This window comes from Galleria mellonella, unplaced genomic scaffold (genome assembly GCF_026898425.1).
Source record: "Galleria mellonella isolate WM207_F2 unplaced genomic scaffold, CSIRO_AGI_GalMel_v1 utg133, whole genome shotgun sequence".
Taxonomy (NCBI): domain Eukaryota; kingdom Metazoa; phylum Arthropoda; class Insecta; order Lepidoptera; family Pyralidae; genus Galleria; species Galleria mellonella.
In genome coordinates this window covers 110,257-126,858 of record NW_026441990.1, presented here as the reverse complement: position 1 = coordinate 126,858, position 16,602 = coordinate 110,257, and the positions used below count along the sequence as shown (strand labels likewise).

General features: G+C 34.9%; 1 protein-coding gene across 2 annotated transcripts in view; it reads left to right on the top strand.

Moving 5' to 3' along the window:
• Positions 1-16,602, top strand: part of LOC113511225 (protein tyrosine phosphatase domain-containing protein 1-like) — a 29,748-nt gene that overhangs the window by 8,555 nt on the left and 4,591 nt on the right. Inside the window, exons 1-6 of one of the 2 annotated variants that reach the window (XM_031912111.2) lie at positions 4,006-4,281; positions 7,417-7,467; positions 8,659-8,790; positions 14,168-14,248; positions 14,826-14,941; positions 15,670-15,792. In XM_031912111.2, the coding sequence (XP_031767971.2) occupies positions 4,187-4,281; positions 7,417-7,467; positions 8,659-8,790; positions 14,168-14,248; positions 14,826-14,941; positions 15,670-15,792 (598 nt within the window). In that variant the 5' untranslated portion in view covers positions 4,006-4,186. Of the gene's footprint in view, positions 1-4,005; positions 4,282-7,416; positions 7,468-8,658; positions 8,791-14,167; positions 14,249-14,825; positions 14,942-15,669; positions 15,793-16,602 lie in introns of those variants that run through there. The other variant, XM_026894842.3, reaches the window with a different exon arrangement.

Genomic DNA, 16,602 nt, shown 5'->3' with positions numbered 1-16,602 from the left:
TATTTTTTTATAAATAGGTAAAGTTTATATATATATTTTTTTTATGCAACTTAGAATGTGGCAAACAAGCTGACGGCCCACCTGATATTAAGAGATAGCCGTCGCCTATAAACATGAGCAGTGCGAGGACATGACAGACTATACTGTTTCGCCCATGACACCCAAACGCATGGAGCGTTGCCATTCCTGAGGACTTAGGTTTTATTCCTCTGTACCCTGTACATTCGCTGCTATATCCTACCCTTCAAACCGAAACACAGCCATGCAAACACAACTGCTTCACGGTAAAAAAAAACACGAATGAGACAGAGGTGCCTAAGCAAATGACTTTTGTACAAAGTCTCCTTCTAGTAGAAATGTACTTGTTACCAGAGGGAGACTGTACAAAAGTCGATTGCTTGGGTACCTCTGTCCCATTTGTGTTTCTACCGTGAAGCAGTTGTGTTTGCATGGCTGTGTTTCGGTTTGAAGGGTGGGATATGGCAGTGAATGTACAGGGTACAGAGGAATAACACCTGAGTCATCAGGAATGGCAACGCATGAGGGGTATCATGGGCGAAACAGTATCCTCTGTTATATCCATAGTACTGCTCATGTCTATAGGCGACGGTTACCACTTTCAATCAGGTGGTCCGTCAGCTTGTTTGCCATTTTAAGTTGTATAAAAAAAAAACTTGTAACTTGATATTATTACATCTAAGAATAATTATCACAATATAAAAAAAAATTAAAATAAATAAATAAATAAAAAACTAATATTATTGGCAGTTTAATAAACATTCGTTGGTAATACACTCTATTTATACGCTGTGATTATTATCGTGAAATAAAATTAACTGTTGATTATTAATTAATAATTTATATATAGCTAGTTGTTTCCCATGTCTTTGTCCACACATATCAGTATATAAAGTATCTTATTCGTGTTAAATTGCTAAAATATTAAGATATAACTCATCTTCATTTCAGCCATTATCCGTCCACTGCTGAACATAGTCCTCCCTCATAGACTGCCATAAGGAACAATTCTGAGCCACCTGCATTCACTGACTCCCTGCAATGCATTTACAGTCGTTACTCTCTCTAATGGGGGCTCGTTTTACACTGCGTTTTCCCGTACGGTGTCGCCACTCAAGAACCTTTCTTCCTCTTGCGATATTAAAACGTGATTGAATAACAAAGATACGAACTCCTCAGTGGCGTAACAATAGGGTGCCAGAGCTGGCAAAATACCACGGGCCCCCGACCCTAAACGGCCCCGGCTCAAGAGGCCGCGAGCTCAGATTTTTTTACCTTGAATCTGAGTATTTTATTTTACTTGAAAATAAATTATAGGGCCCCATCAAAAGAATTTGCCACAGGCCCCAAATGGTATAGTTACGCCACTGGAACTCCGTTATGAACATTCATATTTCTAAATAATAGTAGGATATGTACGTTACTTATTCATATTCGTAGTCACATTTTTTTCCCCTATTTGAGAGCTCCGCTCTTCTGAGTAGAGCTCTTGCCACTCACTACGATATTCAACGAGTCTCTTCACCTCTTGATACGACACGACACCAACTTTTTCCTCGATCTACCTGATGTAACTATGCCTTGGTCTTCCCTTCCCCTCCTTCCCTCTATTTTAATGTTCATAAGTAGGGGAGAAAGGGATTGTTAGTAATGGACACTGAGAATCCCATTGCTAGCAATATACCCAACCAGGTCGACCTCCTCGCGGTTCCCCCTGGAAACTATCATGGTTAATTCCTGATGAATTCATAATGATGGGCTAACTGACCTGTTTTCATTCTCATCTATCACCCTTCACTGGTGCTCCGCTAGCGTATCCCATTAACGCACGCGGAGTTACCATACCATTTTCACCCATCAAAAAAAATGTTCATAAGTTCGTCGCATCGTATTATGTGCCCCAACATTTTTCCCCTTCTGAGCTCAATAGTTTTTATAATTTGACTCTTTTCCTTAACCCCATGTAGAACCTACTCATTATAAGTCATAATAAAAAAAAAATATTAAAAAGTATAATTCATAGTCATTATGTAGTACAAACAATATGCCCGTTGACAATGATCGCGTGTCATCTATGTTATTACAGGCACTCGTCCCAACATTAATATTTATTGTCGGCATTACAGTGTGTAGCGCCAGTGAAAAAAGTATGGCTGGAAATAAAAATACCATTTTTATAAACTTTGAAAAAAAAAATATTTTGTCAACTAGGCGAGTTTTACAGTCTCTCAATACGCTTGCCCAGAAAAACATCAACACAATAACACATGTATAATTAGAAGGAATAATATTGAAAAGATTAGTAATCATAATAATAGAATAAATCAAACATACCTACTACAAAAGGCCACTATCTTAAATACCTGCCATATTACCAGAAAATTCCTCACCTCGTCTACTATTACATCTTCCTATTCTGAAACCTGTCCTACACTTGGCTAAGGCCCGTGTCGGTGAGTAAACCTTCGTCCATGTGAAGAAGAGACAGAAAAACAAAATCAAAATAATAATAGTAATAACATTTATATATATTTGTGTTCAGAGATTTAAATCTCTCTCTCTGGTCATCACTCTGTGGTCATCCGAAACTCCAACAAATTGGAGGCAAACACGACGTCTAATTGCTGATAGTAATTCATATTAATATCTCTCCTCAGTCGATTTGGATTATTATACGGTTATGGAAGGACTGTGGTGATTTGACCTACTTATTCTATGTCCTTAGATCACTATTGTATTCATTATTTAATACTACTAATTATTATATAAATAAAGGTAAATGTGTCTAAAAATGTTTGTATAGTTGTTACTCAATCATTGTTAAACGGCGAAATAACTAAATATGAAATTTGGTACCACAAAGATAAACCACATACTGAATTAACATATACGGTACATTTTATCAAACATCCCACAAAGCTACGGGAAACGGTTAAATCCTTACAAAAATTAAATTCAATTAAATTAAATTAATTAAATTCCTTAAAAAAATTAACTCATTTTCACATTACTAATATTATTAGTAATGTGAAAATGAGTTAATTTTTTTTATTATCTTATAGTGACTTTACAAATCACTATGAAATTTGGTAAATAACATAGGTACACACATGATGAAAAAGTATATAGTCTATTTTTTGTCTACGTCAATAAACATATACTGGTCACGTGAATGAAGTCGCAAGTTCGCATTCAGTATAAGCGTATTAAGCTATAGCGGAACACTAGGAAATGATGATAGGTGAGGATAAAATAAAGACAGAAAGTATTCATGACACAAAAACACGACTCAAATTGGCACAAAATTATCTTTGTTTCAACTTTGTTAAAATTTATTTGTTTAAACGATATTTAAGCATAGATAAACATATAAATGTAAAAAAAGCTTAATAAAATCTTTCACCGTCATAGTAATAGTGTCTAGAATTTATGATTTTGTCTTACATATGCAATTGTTCGAAATGTGGACATGGAGGAGAATGGAAAGGATAAGGTGGACAGAAAAATTAACGAACGAGGAAGTCCTAAAAAGAGTGAACGAGAAGAGAACATTGGTTGAAATAATAAAGAATAGAAGAGGCAAAATGCTGGGCCACCTTATACGACATGACGATTTTTTAAGAGCATAGTAGAAGGAAAGATATAGGGCAAAAGAGGAAGAGGAAAACCGAGGAATAACTACATGGGACAAATAAAGGAAACACTGGGCGTCATGTCGTATAGGGAGATAAAGGATATGGCCTGGGATAGAGCTGGCTGGAGGAAGATGCATGAATTAGTTGCACCAACAAGAGGAAACTTTTAAATGAAAAGAATGCAATTGTTCATTTCTAAAAAATAGTACTTTCTTCCTATACTAACCCTACCAATATTTATTTGGTTGTGTTGACTCTAATGCCCTTTATTCATGTACATAGACAATTAGAAAAACATTGGAACTTACTCGTAGTAATGAAAATATTTTATACTAGTAACACGACTTTTTCGTAAAAAAAAAAATCTTAAACTATTATAAAATTTTAATTTTAACTACAAAAAGAAAATTATAATATTCGATTTGATAAATGAAAAGAAAAAAACATATTGTACTTATGTTACTTTAATTAATACGTGTACGAAAAAATTTCTACTTTGAGCTTAAATTTTGCTTCTGTAATTTGTTCTAAAAATGATGTTTCCACACGTCGAAAATATGTTTAGCAAGGACCGTCGCAAATCAAGCATCAATTTTTTAAATTATAATCGATTTCATTTTATGGATAGGTATGTGAGCTTTTGTTTATATAACATACTGTCTTTCGCCTTCGCTTGCATGTGGTACTCTATTTCTTGTTCTAATAACATTGCACGTGTCTTTTAAACTTAAAATGAAATAAGGTTTGGCTGGAACAAATCTCTTATTAGAGATAAGCTCGCCTTTGTATATTATGTTTATAATGAATTGTGATTAACAGTATGTTTTGTGTACAATAAACAATAAAAAATAAAAAAAATTGTATTAACTTTCTTTAACTTCTGTACTAATGAAATTCTATACAAACTTTCAATTCTCGCTTTACCCCCTTATGGGTTTAATTTTTAAGATATATATATTTTCCCCCCTTCTTATTGTTCACTTACGCTACATAAATAGTCTATCAAGGTTCCAGATTCAGTGGTTTCAATTGTGCATTAATAATAATAATAAATAGATTTATTTTCTCTTTACAATTCATTACAGCGAAATACAATGAGACATGCTTATATTAATCAAATTATAAATATAATTGTGAGAGACTGGTGCCTGAGATAGGTATAAGAATACCTGTATTACAGCTCACCAGGGCCTCACTCCACAGGGTTACTTACTAAGTACTTGTAACATAATAAGTGAATTCAATGTAATAAATATAATTTATAGGAAGAGATTATTAATTATAATTTAATCTGAAAGTAATGTGTGTGCGCGCGCGTGTGTGTGTGTGTGTGCGAGTATGTGTGCGTGTATGTATGTGTGTGTCTGTAGCTGCATGCGTATCTCTGTGTGTCTTTGTGTTTGTACGCATTCATATAACAATTAAGGTTTTTAAGTTATTTTCACGCATTGATATATGGATCAATTAGCATCTGTTTTAATATATATAAACTTAAAAAAGCGTAAACCCTATCGTTTGATTAAAAAATCTTATTAAAAGCTGTCATATAATCTCTATCTCTCTGAAGTCGTCTTCTTTTTCAAGCGACTTCGAAAAAATTTTTCAATTCTATTATATTTTCTATGTGCGTTATCTCATAGCTCATTTATAAATCAATTTAAAAAAATTCTTTTTTCAATTTCAAATTGGTCCCATAGAAATTTTATCAAAATCGGTCTAGTAGTTTAGTTTTTAAACCCCATTACTAACAATTCCTTTCCCTCCATTGTGTTTATACTGCCATACATATTTGTATTAAGTGCTACATTGAAATATATATAACATGTTGATACCTGTTGATGTAATATTCCTATTAATATAATAAATGCGGAAGTTTGCAAAGATGGACGAATGGAGGCTTTTTTATACTACTTAGGTGGTAAACGAGCATACAGCCCACCTGATAAGCAGTTACCGTAGCCTATGAACGCCTTCAATTTGCATTACGCGGGAGTTGCCGACACTGAAGAACCCCCCCCCCCCCAGCCCTTTGCTGTAATCTCTTGGAAAAAAACTCGACAGGGAAAGACTCTTTCTTACATGGGATTAAAGTAGTAACTACTGAACGCATTTGAAATTTGGTACATGGATAAATTATATCCTAACTTACTTAGCATATAGGATACTTCATATATTTTCTGAATCCCGCGGATAAAGTCATGGGATACAGCTAGTAAACAAATAAATCAGAGGGAGACTTTGTACAAACTGTTCCACTCGTGTTTCAACCGTGAAGCAGTTGTGTTTGCATGGCTGTGTTTCGGTTCGAAGGGTGGGATATGGCGTGAATTTACTGGGTACAGAGAAATAACACCTGAGTCCTCAGGAATGGCAACGTATGAGGGGTATCATGGGTGAAATAGTATACTCTGTTATGTCCATGGTACTGCTCATGTCTATAGGCGACGATTACCACTTTCCATCAGGTGGGTCGTCAGCTTGTTTGCCATTTTAAGTTGTATAAAAAAAATTGACACGGGAGAACTACGTGTAACATATTCCTTTATATTTGCACATACTATGTAAATGCTTCGAGCATAAATAGATTTTCCTTGGAAGTAGCGTCACATGACAAGGCCATATACGAGTACATATCAGTTTTAAGCCTTTAATATTTACATATTATTTATAATATACTACCTACTCACATTTTCTGGAACTATCTTTATTTTCTAAATTTAAAAAATAGATTTTGTTTCACAAAAAAAAACCGGCTTCAGTTGTGGCAAAACCGGTTATTTTGATTTAAATCCGAACTATTGTACCGATTTTGGGAAAATTTCTATGAGACCAATTTGAAAGGATATCCTTTAAATAAAAAATCCAAATCAGTTTATAAAAAAAATACAACTAAATTGCTGACCTCTTCCTTTTTTTAATATCGATTGAAAATAGATTTCATGAACTTAATATAAAGATTTCACTATGAATTGTTTTAATGAAGCATGTTTAAAACTTGTAATAAGTTTTTGTGAGTTCTGTGACATAAAACATTACACACAGTTATATTACCAACCATTACAAAAAAAAAATCATACATATAAACTCTGAAAAATAATAATCAATCTAAATTGAAGAAATTTTTAAAATCAAATTTTATTTATTTATTCTTTTGTACACATTGAAATATATCTGCAGGTCGGATTTAATGCCTGATGGCATTCTCTACCAGTTAACCGTTACGCTAAACAGAGATAGTAAATGGTAGTGCATTGATTTTTAGTATTTTTTAAAAACTACTTTTTTTTATTTTTTTTTACCAAAGGGGAAAGACTTTGAACGAAAGTCGTTTGCTTGGACACCTCTATCTCATTCGTGTTTTTACCGTGAAGCAGTTGTGTTTGCATGGCTGTGTTTCGGTTTGAAGTATTGTTTTGATTTACAAGATACAGAGGTATAATACCTCAGTCCTCAGGAATGGAACGCATGGGGGGTATCATGGGCGAAACAGTATACTCTGTTATGTCCATGGTACTGCTCATGTCTGTAGGATACAGTCACCACTTTCCATCAGGTGGGCTGTCAGCTTGTTTGCCATTCTAAGTTGCATGAAAAAAAAATTATAATATGTTCTAAGTGGTTTGTTTTTATCTGAGATGACTGTGAGGCAACTTTATTCTATGCAGTGCCTATATATATATATGACATTTCTTTTAAGTTGTCATTCTGATAAACTAAAATACTTTCTCGGATTTGATTGATATTAATTACTCTGTGCATCCAGGAGTCGTGAATCCCGGCGACGCATCAATCATCCACCGGCTGCGCTGTACAGGTGAGTACTCTTATACCATAAATCAGTAATACGTAAGTTGAAACAGAGGTGGTAATATTAACAATAGATCTACCAACGTTGTTTTACAAAACATGGTGGATTGATGCTTAATGTAATTTAATGTAATGTTAAAACAAATGAGTATAAATAGAAAATAATGCTTGCTAAAATTATAAATGTGAAAGGAATAATACATCATAAAATTTCTTAATTTAAAGTAAATACCTATAATTTAATAATATGTTGTTGTCGTAGTGGGTGGCACACCTACTGTAATTATTGTACTAACAACTTATTTTTAAATAATATATATATATATATATATATATATATATATATATATATATATATATATATATATATAAAATTAAACACTATGATTAGCAGAAAAGAAAGCGTGATTGGCTTTTTTTTATGGGTGAAAATGGTATGGTAACCCCGCCTGCGCTAACGGGATACGCTGGCGGAGCACCAGTGAAGGGTGATAGATGAGAATGAAAACAGGCCAGATAGCCCATCATAATGAATTCATCAGGAATTAACCATGATAGTTTCCAAGGTGAACCGCGAGGAGGTCAACCTGGTTGGGTATATTGCTAGTAATGGGATTCTCAGTCTTCATTACTAACAATCCCTTTCCCCCAGCGTGGTTGGCTTAGAGCTATCTGCATCGTTCAACTTTCCTCGGGCTGTAATCATTTGGAAGTAATCTTTTACTTGATGGACACGTTTCTCCATCAAGTGAAGATTTCAATCGAAACCTTTCTCCCTATAAATTATCAGTTTTACTACGTTTTGAATCGTTGAAATAATGATGCATGTTTTTACATGACTTGTGTTTATAAGTATTTTTGCTTATTCAAGAAAAGCAATTGTAAATTACTATCTCAGGTGTACATTAAACAACAATGTATCCTAAATAAAATAGCACAATTATAATTTTGTGAGTATGTCGAGTGCGTTACAAAACAGAAAGAGACAACTAATGCATCTGACTATCACATCACTAATTATAATAATGAGAAATTAAAATTTATTGTATCTTAAAAATTATGATTATGAAATACGCTTTAATAAGCTGCGACCAATGCGTGTACATAATAATTAAGACTTATTAAGTTCTATTCAGAACTCGAGCATTAAAATCACTGCAGACACTAGATGTGAATAATAGTTGGTGATACCTTCCAGTACCCTTGGAGAACGAGTACGCACCAGTGCTCCTTCAGCGCTACAATGCGCGCTCTTCTGCGGTGGATCGCGATGCCAGTATGAACTGCCTCTGCAGCGAGCGGCTGCTATACAGGGACTATACTCTGATTGGTAAGTTCCTCACATGAAACTCCCTTATACGAGATACTAAAGGTCTTATCCATCTCTGATTCCGATAGCTTTATTCCCTTACATGTTATGTCTTTGTGTACAACGAAGGTGGCCTAAACACTTGATACTAGCACTGCCAATACTAGTATTACTTGCATACAAAAATCGTCTGCAGGGGACCTATACCAATCGTGTTTTTAATTTCGTACCACATTCTACCGATCAGAATGAAGTACAGCCAAGTGAACGTAGCAGCTTAGCTGCAGAAATAAATGAGAAAGAAGTATCCTATGATTCCCATACGAAAAATTTTGCATAAAACCTCGAAGTAAGTAAATATACATATTCGTAAAAACTGAAACAGTGAATTCAGACCATTATTCTGAATTGAAAATCAGTGGAAATTCTCTCCTGAAAAATTTAAACTTACCCGCTTTTTTTATTTAAAATCTGTGATATCATGTCATAATATAAAGAAATAATAATATTTTATAGATAAATACTATGTAATATCAAAAAACAGCAAAATTCATATTAACAAATTCCCAAAGAGGGTTGACGTCAGGCAGGCGGCCGGTCGTAAAACTATAAGCTAAATCCTTTTGTAATATGAATAAAACCATATTACGCCGACCCCAAATAATAATTGGGATAAGAGTAGGAAGATGATGAGATGATGATGATTCATATTAACATCCATTTGGGTTGCCTGCGAGACTGTGCATTTGGGTCGCCAGTTTTCTCAAGGAACGTAGCATTAAGGTCGTAGTCGACGGTGCATGCTCTGATTTAAAACCTTTGAATGCTGGTGTCCCGCAAGGCTGTGTACTATCTCCGACTCTGTTTCTTCTGCATATCAATGATATGTTACAGATAAGTAATATTCATTGCTATGCGGACGACAGTACAGGAGATACATTATATACCGGTCATGCAAAGATCTCGCGGGCACATACCGATGAGTGCCGGAATAGACTTGTGTCTGAAATCGAAACTTCACTCCATCAAGTTTCGATCTGGGGTGAACAAAATCTTGTTCAATTTAACCCCAAAAAGACACAAGTCTGCGCGTTTACCGCAAAAAAGACGCCGTTTGTCGTATCTCCTCACTTTCAGGGCACTTCCCTTGATAAAAAGTCAAGTCTAGGAATTCTGGGCGTTGATATATCTTGCGACGTCCAGTTTTGCGGTCATCTGGAGGAGAAGGCTAAGATAGCTTCCAAAAAGTTAGGAGTGCTCAATAGGGTGAGACGATATTTCATGCCAGAACACCGCCTGAAATTATATAAAGCCCAAGTCAGGCCGCATATGGAATACTGTTCTCACCTGTGGGCAGGAGCGCCACAGTACCAACTCCTTCCGTTAGACCGCATTCAAAGTCGGGCGGCTCGAATTATCGATAGTCAACGCCTTACTGTCCGACTTGACCCATTGAAACTGCGCAGAGATGTTGCATCTCTGTGCATCTTCTACCGAATTTATCATGGGGAGTGTTCTGAGGAATTGTTCGGATTGATACCTGCTGCTGATTTTCACCACCGTACAACCCGCCACAAACTAAAGTTTCATCCCAATCATCTGGACGAGTGGCGGTCTTCCACCGTGCGTTTTTCAAGGCACTTTCTTCCACGCACAACCATTCTTTGGAATCAACTTCCAGCAGCAGTATTTCCGAACCGATACGACAACATAACCTTCAAGAAAAGAGTATATTCCTTTTTAAAAGGCCGGCAGCACACCTGCAATGCCGCTGGTGTTGTGGGTGATCATGGGCGGCGGTAGTCACTTACCATCAGGTGAGCCGCATGCTCGTTTGCCCCCTGTGTTGTAAAAAAAAAAAAAAAAAAAAAAAAATCCAATCGCGACAAACGATGTCAGCTGCGTAAGATAAACGCGACAAGTATACGAAAACTACCCTACGAAGAAGAGCCGTTGACGGTTCGGAATAAATATCCCGCGTCGCGTCGCGTGCAGCACAGTAGGTACATCGTAAAATTTCAAATACATTGCGCAGCGTCAAAACTATGAATCGTTAATTATATAGCTGTGGTGAATTTTTGATGGGAAAATTATCGGCAATCTGATTCAGATCATTCATCTGAATCAGCTGTTTTCGTTTTGGCCACCTGTCCCTTCTACTCTGTATATACTTAATTATCACCTAATAAAATCTTATCTTTAATAACTGTCTCTTAGTTAGCATTCTCTGCATCTACCAAATATGGCAATTTTTCCACTAGTTAGCATCATGTGCGGTCTACCTTTGTTCACTCATTAACTAAGTAGGTCAGTGCGACCTTTACTTGGTGTGGGTGTTATTTCTAATGAGGCCCACCTGTTTCAGGATCATTAATTATCCAAAATACTGCTTTATTACATAGCAGCTAATATCTTGATCGTAAATATATATTATTACACGATAAGATTAATTTATCTTTTGTATTTTAAACTATAATACGCACCTACAACATGCATATGTCTTCCTTGTCTTTCATGGGGTAAGCAAAAATGTTAGGCAAATCATAGAATAATGCGTATTACAGATTCTATTATGATGTCCATGGAAACCTCATGTCTCTATTCTAGAGGTTTAAAGTGATACACTTCCAAACTCAGGAATCTTTACTTCATCTTTCAAACCGAAACATAATCCTGTAAGCACAGTTGCTTGGCGTTAAAATCAGATATTTTCTGTTCTGATATCTTGTTTATTTTCTTTACATGTTTATTTCCCTTACTTACCTTACCTTACCTTTTAGCGGCTTAACCAATTTCTATGAAATTTAGTACATAGATACTATATAGGATGGAAAAGTCGGTCAGTGATCATATTTCGGTCATGCAGTGCAAGTCGCGGTTATAAGCTAGATCTTTATAAATGGTATAAAAATACGTTTTTGAATAAAAGTATTTTTATATGGCGCCAAAAATATATAATAAATTGCCGATTTTGTTGCGTGATGTAAAATCCACTTATTTAAAGAAAGGCTTAAAGAATTTTTGCTTTTAAAAATATATTATTCTGCAGCAGACCTTTTAAATGGTAATAATACGGGATAGGCTTCCGATTTGCTGGTACCCCTTCATGTTTTGAAAAAAAGAATAATATTTTGTATGCCTATAAGGTTGATAATAGAGTGCCACATTCTATTTTACATCATATGTATGCATCTATTATTCACAAAATAAATTATTGATTCATTAAGGATTTGGCAGTTCTTAATATTTATCAGGTCCTAAAGCGACTTTAAAACGTCCTTCGATGTTTCCGTTGCGCGTATTATCATTTAAAATACTTAACTTTTCTAGCATTATGCAAACATGGAAAATGCAGAGAAACATACATTGCTATAAAATTAAATAGGACTGCAGTATGACGCCGGCGTTACGAGTAGTAATGTAACAGACCTAATTATAATTACTCGGGGAAGTCACGCGACGTGTGGACATAATATAATATTTTATTTCTTTCACTTATTTTAAATTCAAGGATGTGACGAATGTAAGGGGCACATTTGCCTTCACTGCGACAAAAGTTTGCCTTCATAAAGAAATTTATTCCATTAATCATGCAAATCATTATTTATTTTAGAAATTTCGAATACTTTGTAGATTCTAAGGTTTTATTATTATATTACCCATTTACTGTCCATTGCTGAACATAGGCCTCCCCGATAAAGAGGGTTTTACAAGTAGTTGCCAATCTTGACAGGTGAACATACTAACATAGACTTGAACCGCAGTTGAATTTTTGTGATATTTTAAGAGGGACGCTGCTGCCATACTTCGACTTCACTTAGTCGCCTCTTACAACACCTACGGGAAAGTAAGTGGTGGCCCATTCTATGCCAGGACCACACGGCTATTGTAATAGATAGATAGATAGATACTCTTGTTTCCTCCAAAAGATTACAATAGTAAACTTATTATAAATATAAATAATTACAAGAAATAATCACAATGAGAAAACAATGGGTGACTTTATCGCTAAGAGCGATCTCTTCCAGCCAAACTTCGAGCGAGTGTCTAATTTGCCTTAATATTTTTTTGTTGTATAAGTATGTATATGTTTCATATTTTTTACTATAAAATTAAATAGTAATAAAAAAACACAACTATATCTATGTAGATATATTGCTATTGATAATTTATGTCAAAAATAAAAAAGGATAGACAATTTTGAACATTAAATATAGCGTCACCTGCCTTTAATACCATCTTAATCCTTATGAAATTACTGGATTACTAATATAAATTGAAAATGGTAGTCATGAATATCTGTAGTTTATGAATTTTGAATCAGTCTATAAGTGTAAAGACCTTTGACACTCTGCCTATATCATAATATATCTAGCATGAATTTAAATCAAATAATTAGCCACGCAAAAATTGTCGTGTTCTTAATAACATGTGCGGCGAAAAGGGATTATTAGTATTAGGTCAATGTCCACGCAGTTCTTCTTGGAAACCATCTTGGTTTTTTTTTGATAGGTGAAAATTGTTTGGTAACTCCGGCTGCGCTAACAGGATACGCTGGCGGAGCACAAGTGAAGGGTGATAGATGAGAATGAAAACAGGTCAGTTAGCCCATCATGATGAATTCATCAGGAATTAACCATGATAGTTTATATTGCTAGCAATGGGATTCTCAGTCTCCATTACTAACAATCCCTTTCCCCCCAACCATCTTGGTTAATTATTGTTGAAATTTGTCTTGATAACTAACCTGCTTTCATTCTCACCTATCATCTCTCACTGGTGCCTTGCCATGTGGGTTACCAATCCATTCTCACCCATTAAAAAAATATCATGTTTCGTGAAATTCTGTTAATCATCATATATTACATTATATAATTTGTGAATCAAATCACAACAAAAGCAGTTGTGTTTGCATGGCTGTGTTTCGGTTTGAAGGGTGGGATATGGCGTGAATTTACAGGGTACAGAGGAATAACACCTGAGTCCTCAGGAATGGCAACGTATGGAGAGTATCATGAGCAAAACACTATACTCTGTTATGTCCATGGTACTGCTCATGTCTATAGGCGACCGTTGCCACTTTCCATCATTGTAGGCTGTCTGCTTGTTTGTCATTTTAAGTTGCAAAAAAAACATGTTTGTAACTATTTAACCACATCAATTTTCAATATCTTTCACCACATAATTACATTTCTGTTTATCAAAATGCTGACTGGAAGAGAATGCTAGTAATATAGCATTAATCCACCTTTTTGTAGCAAACATTTTGTTGTAATGTGGTGAATAAAGAATAAATAAATATAACACATTATTGTGATGAACCAAAGTTATCTATAAACCTTCAAACAATGTCTTAATGTGCTTAAGTTCAAATCAACCCGTATGTTGCGTGTTTCAGGATTACAGATGATATACTGGCGATGGCACGCCCCAGCACCGCCAGTATAGCAGCCAGGAATATTATACAACAGTTCCATAGGTAAACATTTATTATACGAATAGACTGGACCAATAACATGATAAAACTGTCGAATCGAGTCTTTACCAATCGATTCATTGATTTTAATCGAAATAATTAGCTTCTGTTGTTTAGTATTTAAAAGAAGTATTTAAACCAGGCTTTTTAAACTACCGTTAATAGAAAAACAACTGTTCCGAATGTTCATAGTCGTATGGAGTATTAAGTATATCCAGTATATGCCTAGTATCAATGCACGAGACAAAGTATAAAGCTGATGGACTGTATTATTTATTTGTCCTTTCCGTTTTCTCTCTCTTTAGCGTCATATTAGTAAGCACATTTATTAAAAGTCAGCCTCTACTTAATTATGGCAATAAAATTACTGGCTACAGGATGCATAACACTTTAAGCCTCAAGAATGGCAATGCATAAAGGATATCACGGTCGGTACTGTATACTCTGTTGTGTCCATGGTACTGTTCATATCTATAGGCGATGGTTAACACTTTCCGTCAGCTTGTTTACCATTTTAAGTCTTATAAAAAAATCGGTCCAGACTAAAGTCGTTTTTGTATGAAGTTGCAATTCGTTTTAGTTGGGGTATCCGCACGGTGATCAACCTTCAAATGCCTGGCGAACACGCCAGCTGCGGTCCACCGCTCACCAAGTCGGGATTCACGTATGACCCTGTGATATTTATGGCCAATGATAGTAAGTACCGTGCTTTTTACAAGGAACAATAGCGTCTCGTATCTCCTGGGCTCAGGTACAGATATGTAGGACATAACATAATAGAGACTACACACAAAAATCTAAAACATTGCTTCGCTTTTGTAATAGAAAGAGATCAGGGAACAATATCCTTATGCTCAATTTCTCCCGAGATGACATAACTGTATTTAATGTGAAAATGTACAGCATATTTTGTGTCCACATATGTAAACAAAATCATCCTTTTAGCAACTGTGATGATTTCATTGTTCATCATTAAATACAGACAGACCTTACCGACTCATAAAGATCAACTGTCACAAAGGTTTCTGACTACCATTCCATTGACTTCCTACAACACATTTTAATTCAATGCTCTGTTTTTGTGAAGGTTTTCCTTTGTAACGAAATTTTCTTCCTCATTGTCCCATCTTATGGAATCGGAACGTGGTATAACACTGCTTGTGCTATGAGAAAACTCTACGTCATTCAAAAAACTATGGAGAAGTATACTTTACATTTATTTACATTATAAAACATTGAAAATTTGGCATGTTAAAGTGCCCGAAACCAATAACATTTAAAGAAATTGACTGTAAGAGATCCTTTTATGGGAAAAATCTGCTATTGTATACTAAATCTTTTAATGTGTCCAATATAAATTATGTATAATAAAGATTTTACAAAATAATACAATACAATAATTAATTGCTACTTCATATTTTCAGTATATTATTACAACTTCGCGTGGCCAGATTATGGGGAGGCGAGTTTAAGCGGACTGCTTGATATGGCCAAAGTATTGTCCTTTGCGCTTCAAGAAGGAAGAGTTGCCATACACTGCCATGCAGGTAATATTTTTTATTATAATATTTCGCTATCTTTTATCATTTTACGAAAATAATACCAACTTAATAAAAAAAAACTCGATCATTTGACTTACTTATTATTTAGAATTTTCAAGATCATATTCCAGCTTAAACCTTCTAATTTTCAAATTGATTGTATTTCTAAGGCCTAGATAGTCCTATAAGCCGGGGATTTTTATGTATAAATTATATAATATAAAAGTTATACTACGTATTGAAGGATATGGTTTATCTAGGAAAATTATCCATGAAATCTATTTAAGCTTGATATATCTAATAAACTTCTAAACACCTAAAGTCTAAAAACATGCAAATCGTCTATATGGGTACTCCTCTCTTATATCTGCCGCTAAGTCGTTGTCGTGTTTTGGTTTTCACATTAGGATATAACAGTAAAATTACAGGAATTATACAAAGAGATTACACCGTAATCTGGAAAAGTAACGCATGAGGAGTTTTAGCGTACTTGCTGTTAATGCTACTCATGTCACCACATTAGATCTGATAAATCGTCAAATTGTTTGCTATTTTAAGTTTAGTTAACTGCTGAACATGATCGAACCATACCGTAACATTGTGAAATGGTCTTTCCCATGACCCTTCAACCTACCGCGGATTCTTCAATCGTAGCGTGACATCCTATAATCTCATATTCTTCGAACGTAACGCGAAAAAGCACTTAGTAAGCCGGCATAGTTTGAACAACCGAGAGAATATTCTCTTTTCAGTTGATTTAGTTTATGGACCTTTTTATCCCTGTGTTCACTCAGGATGATGTAATCACATGTCATG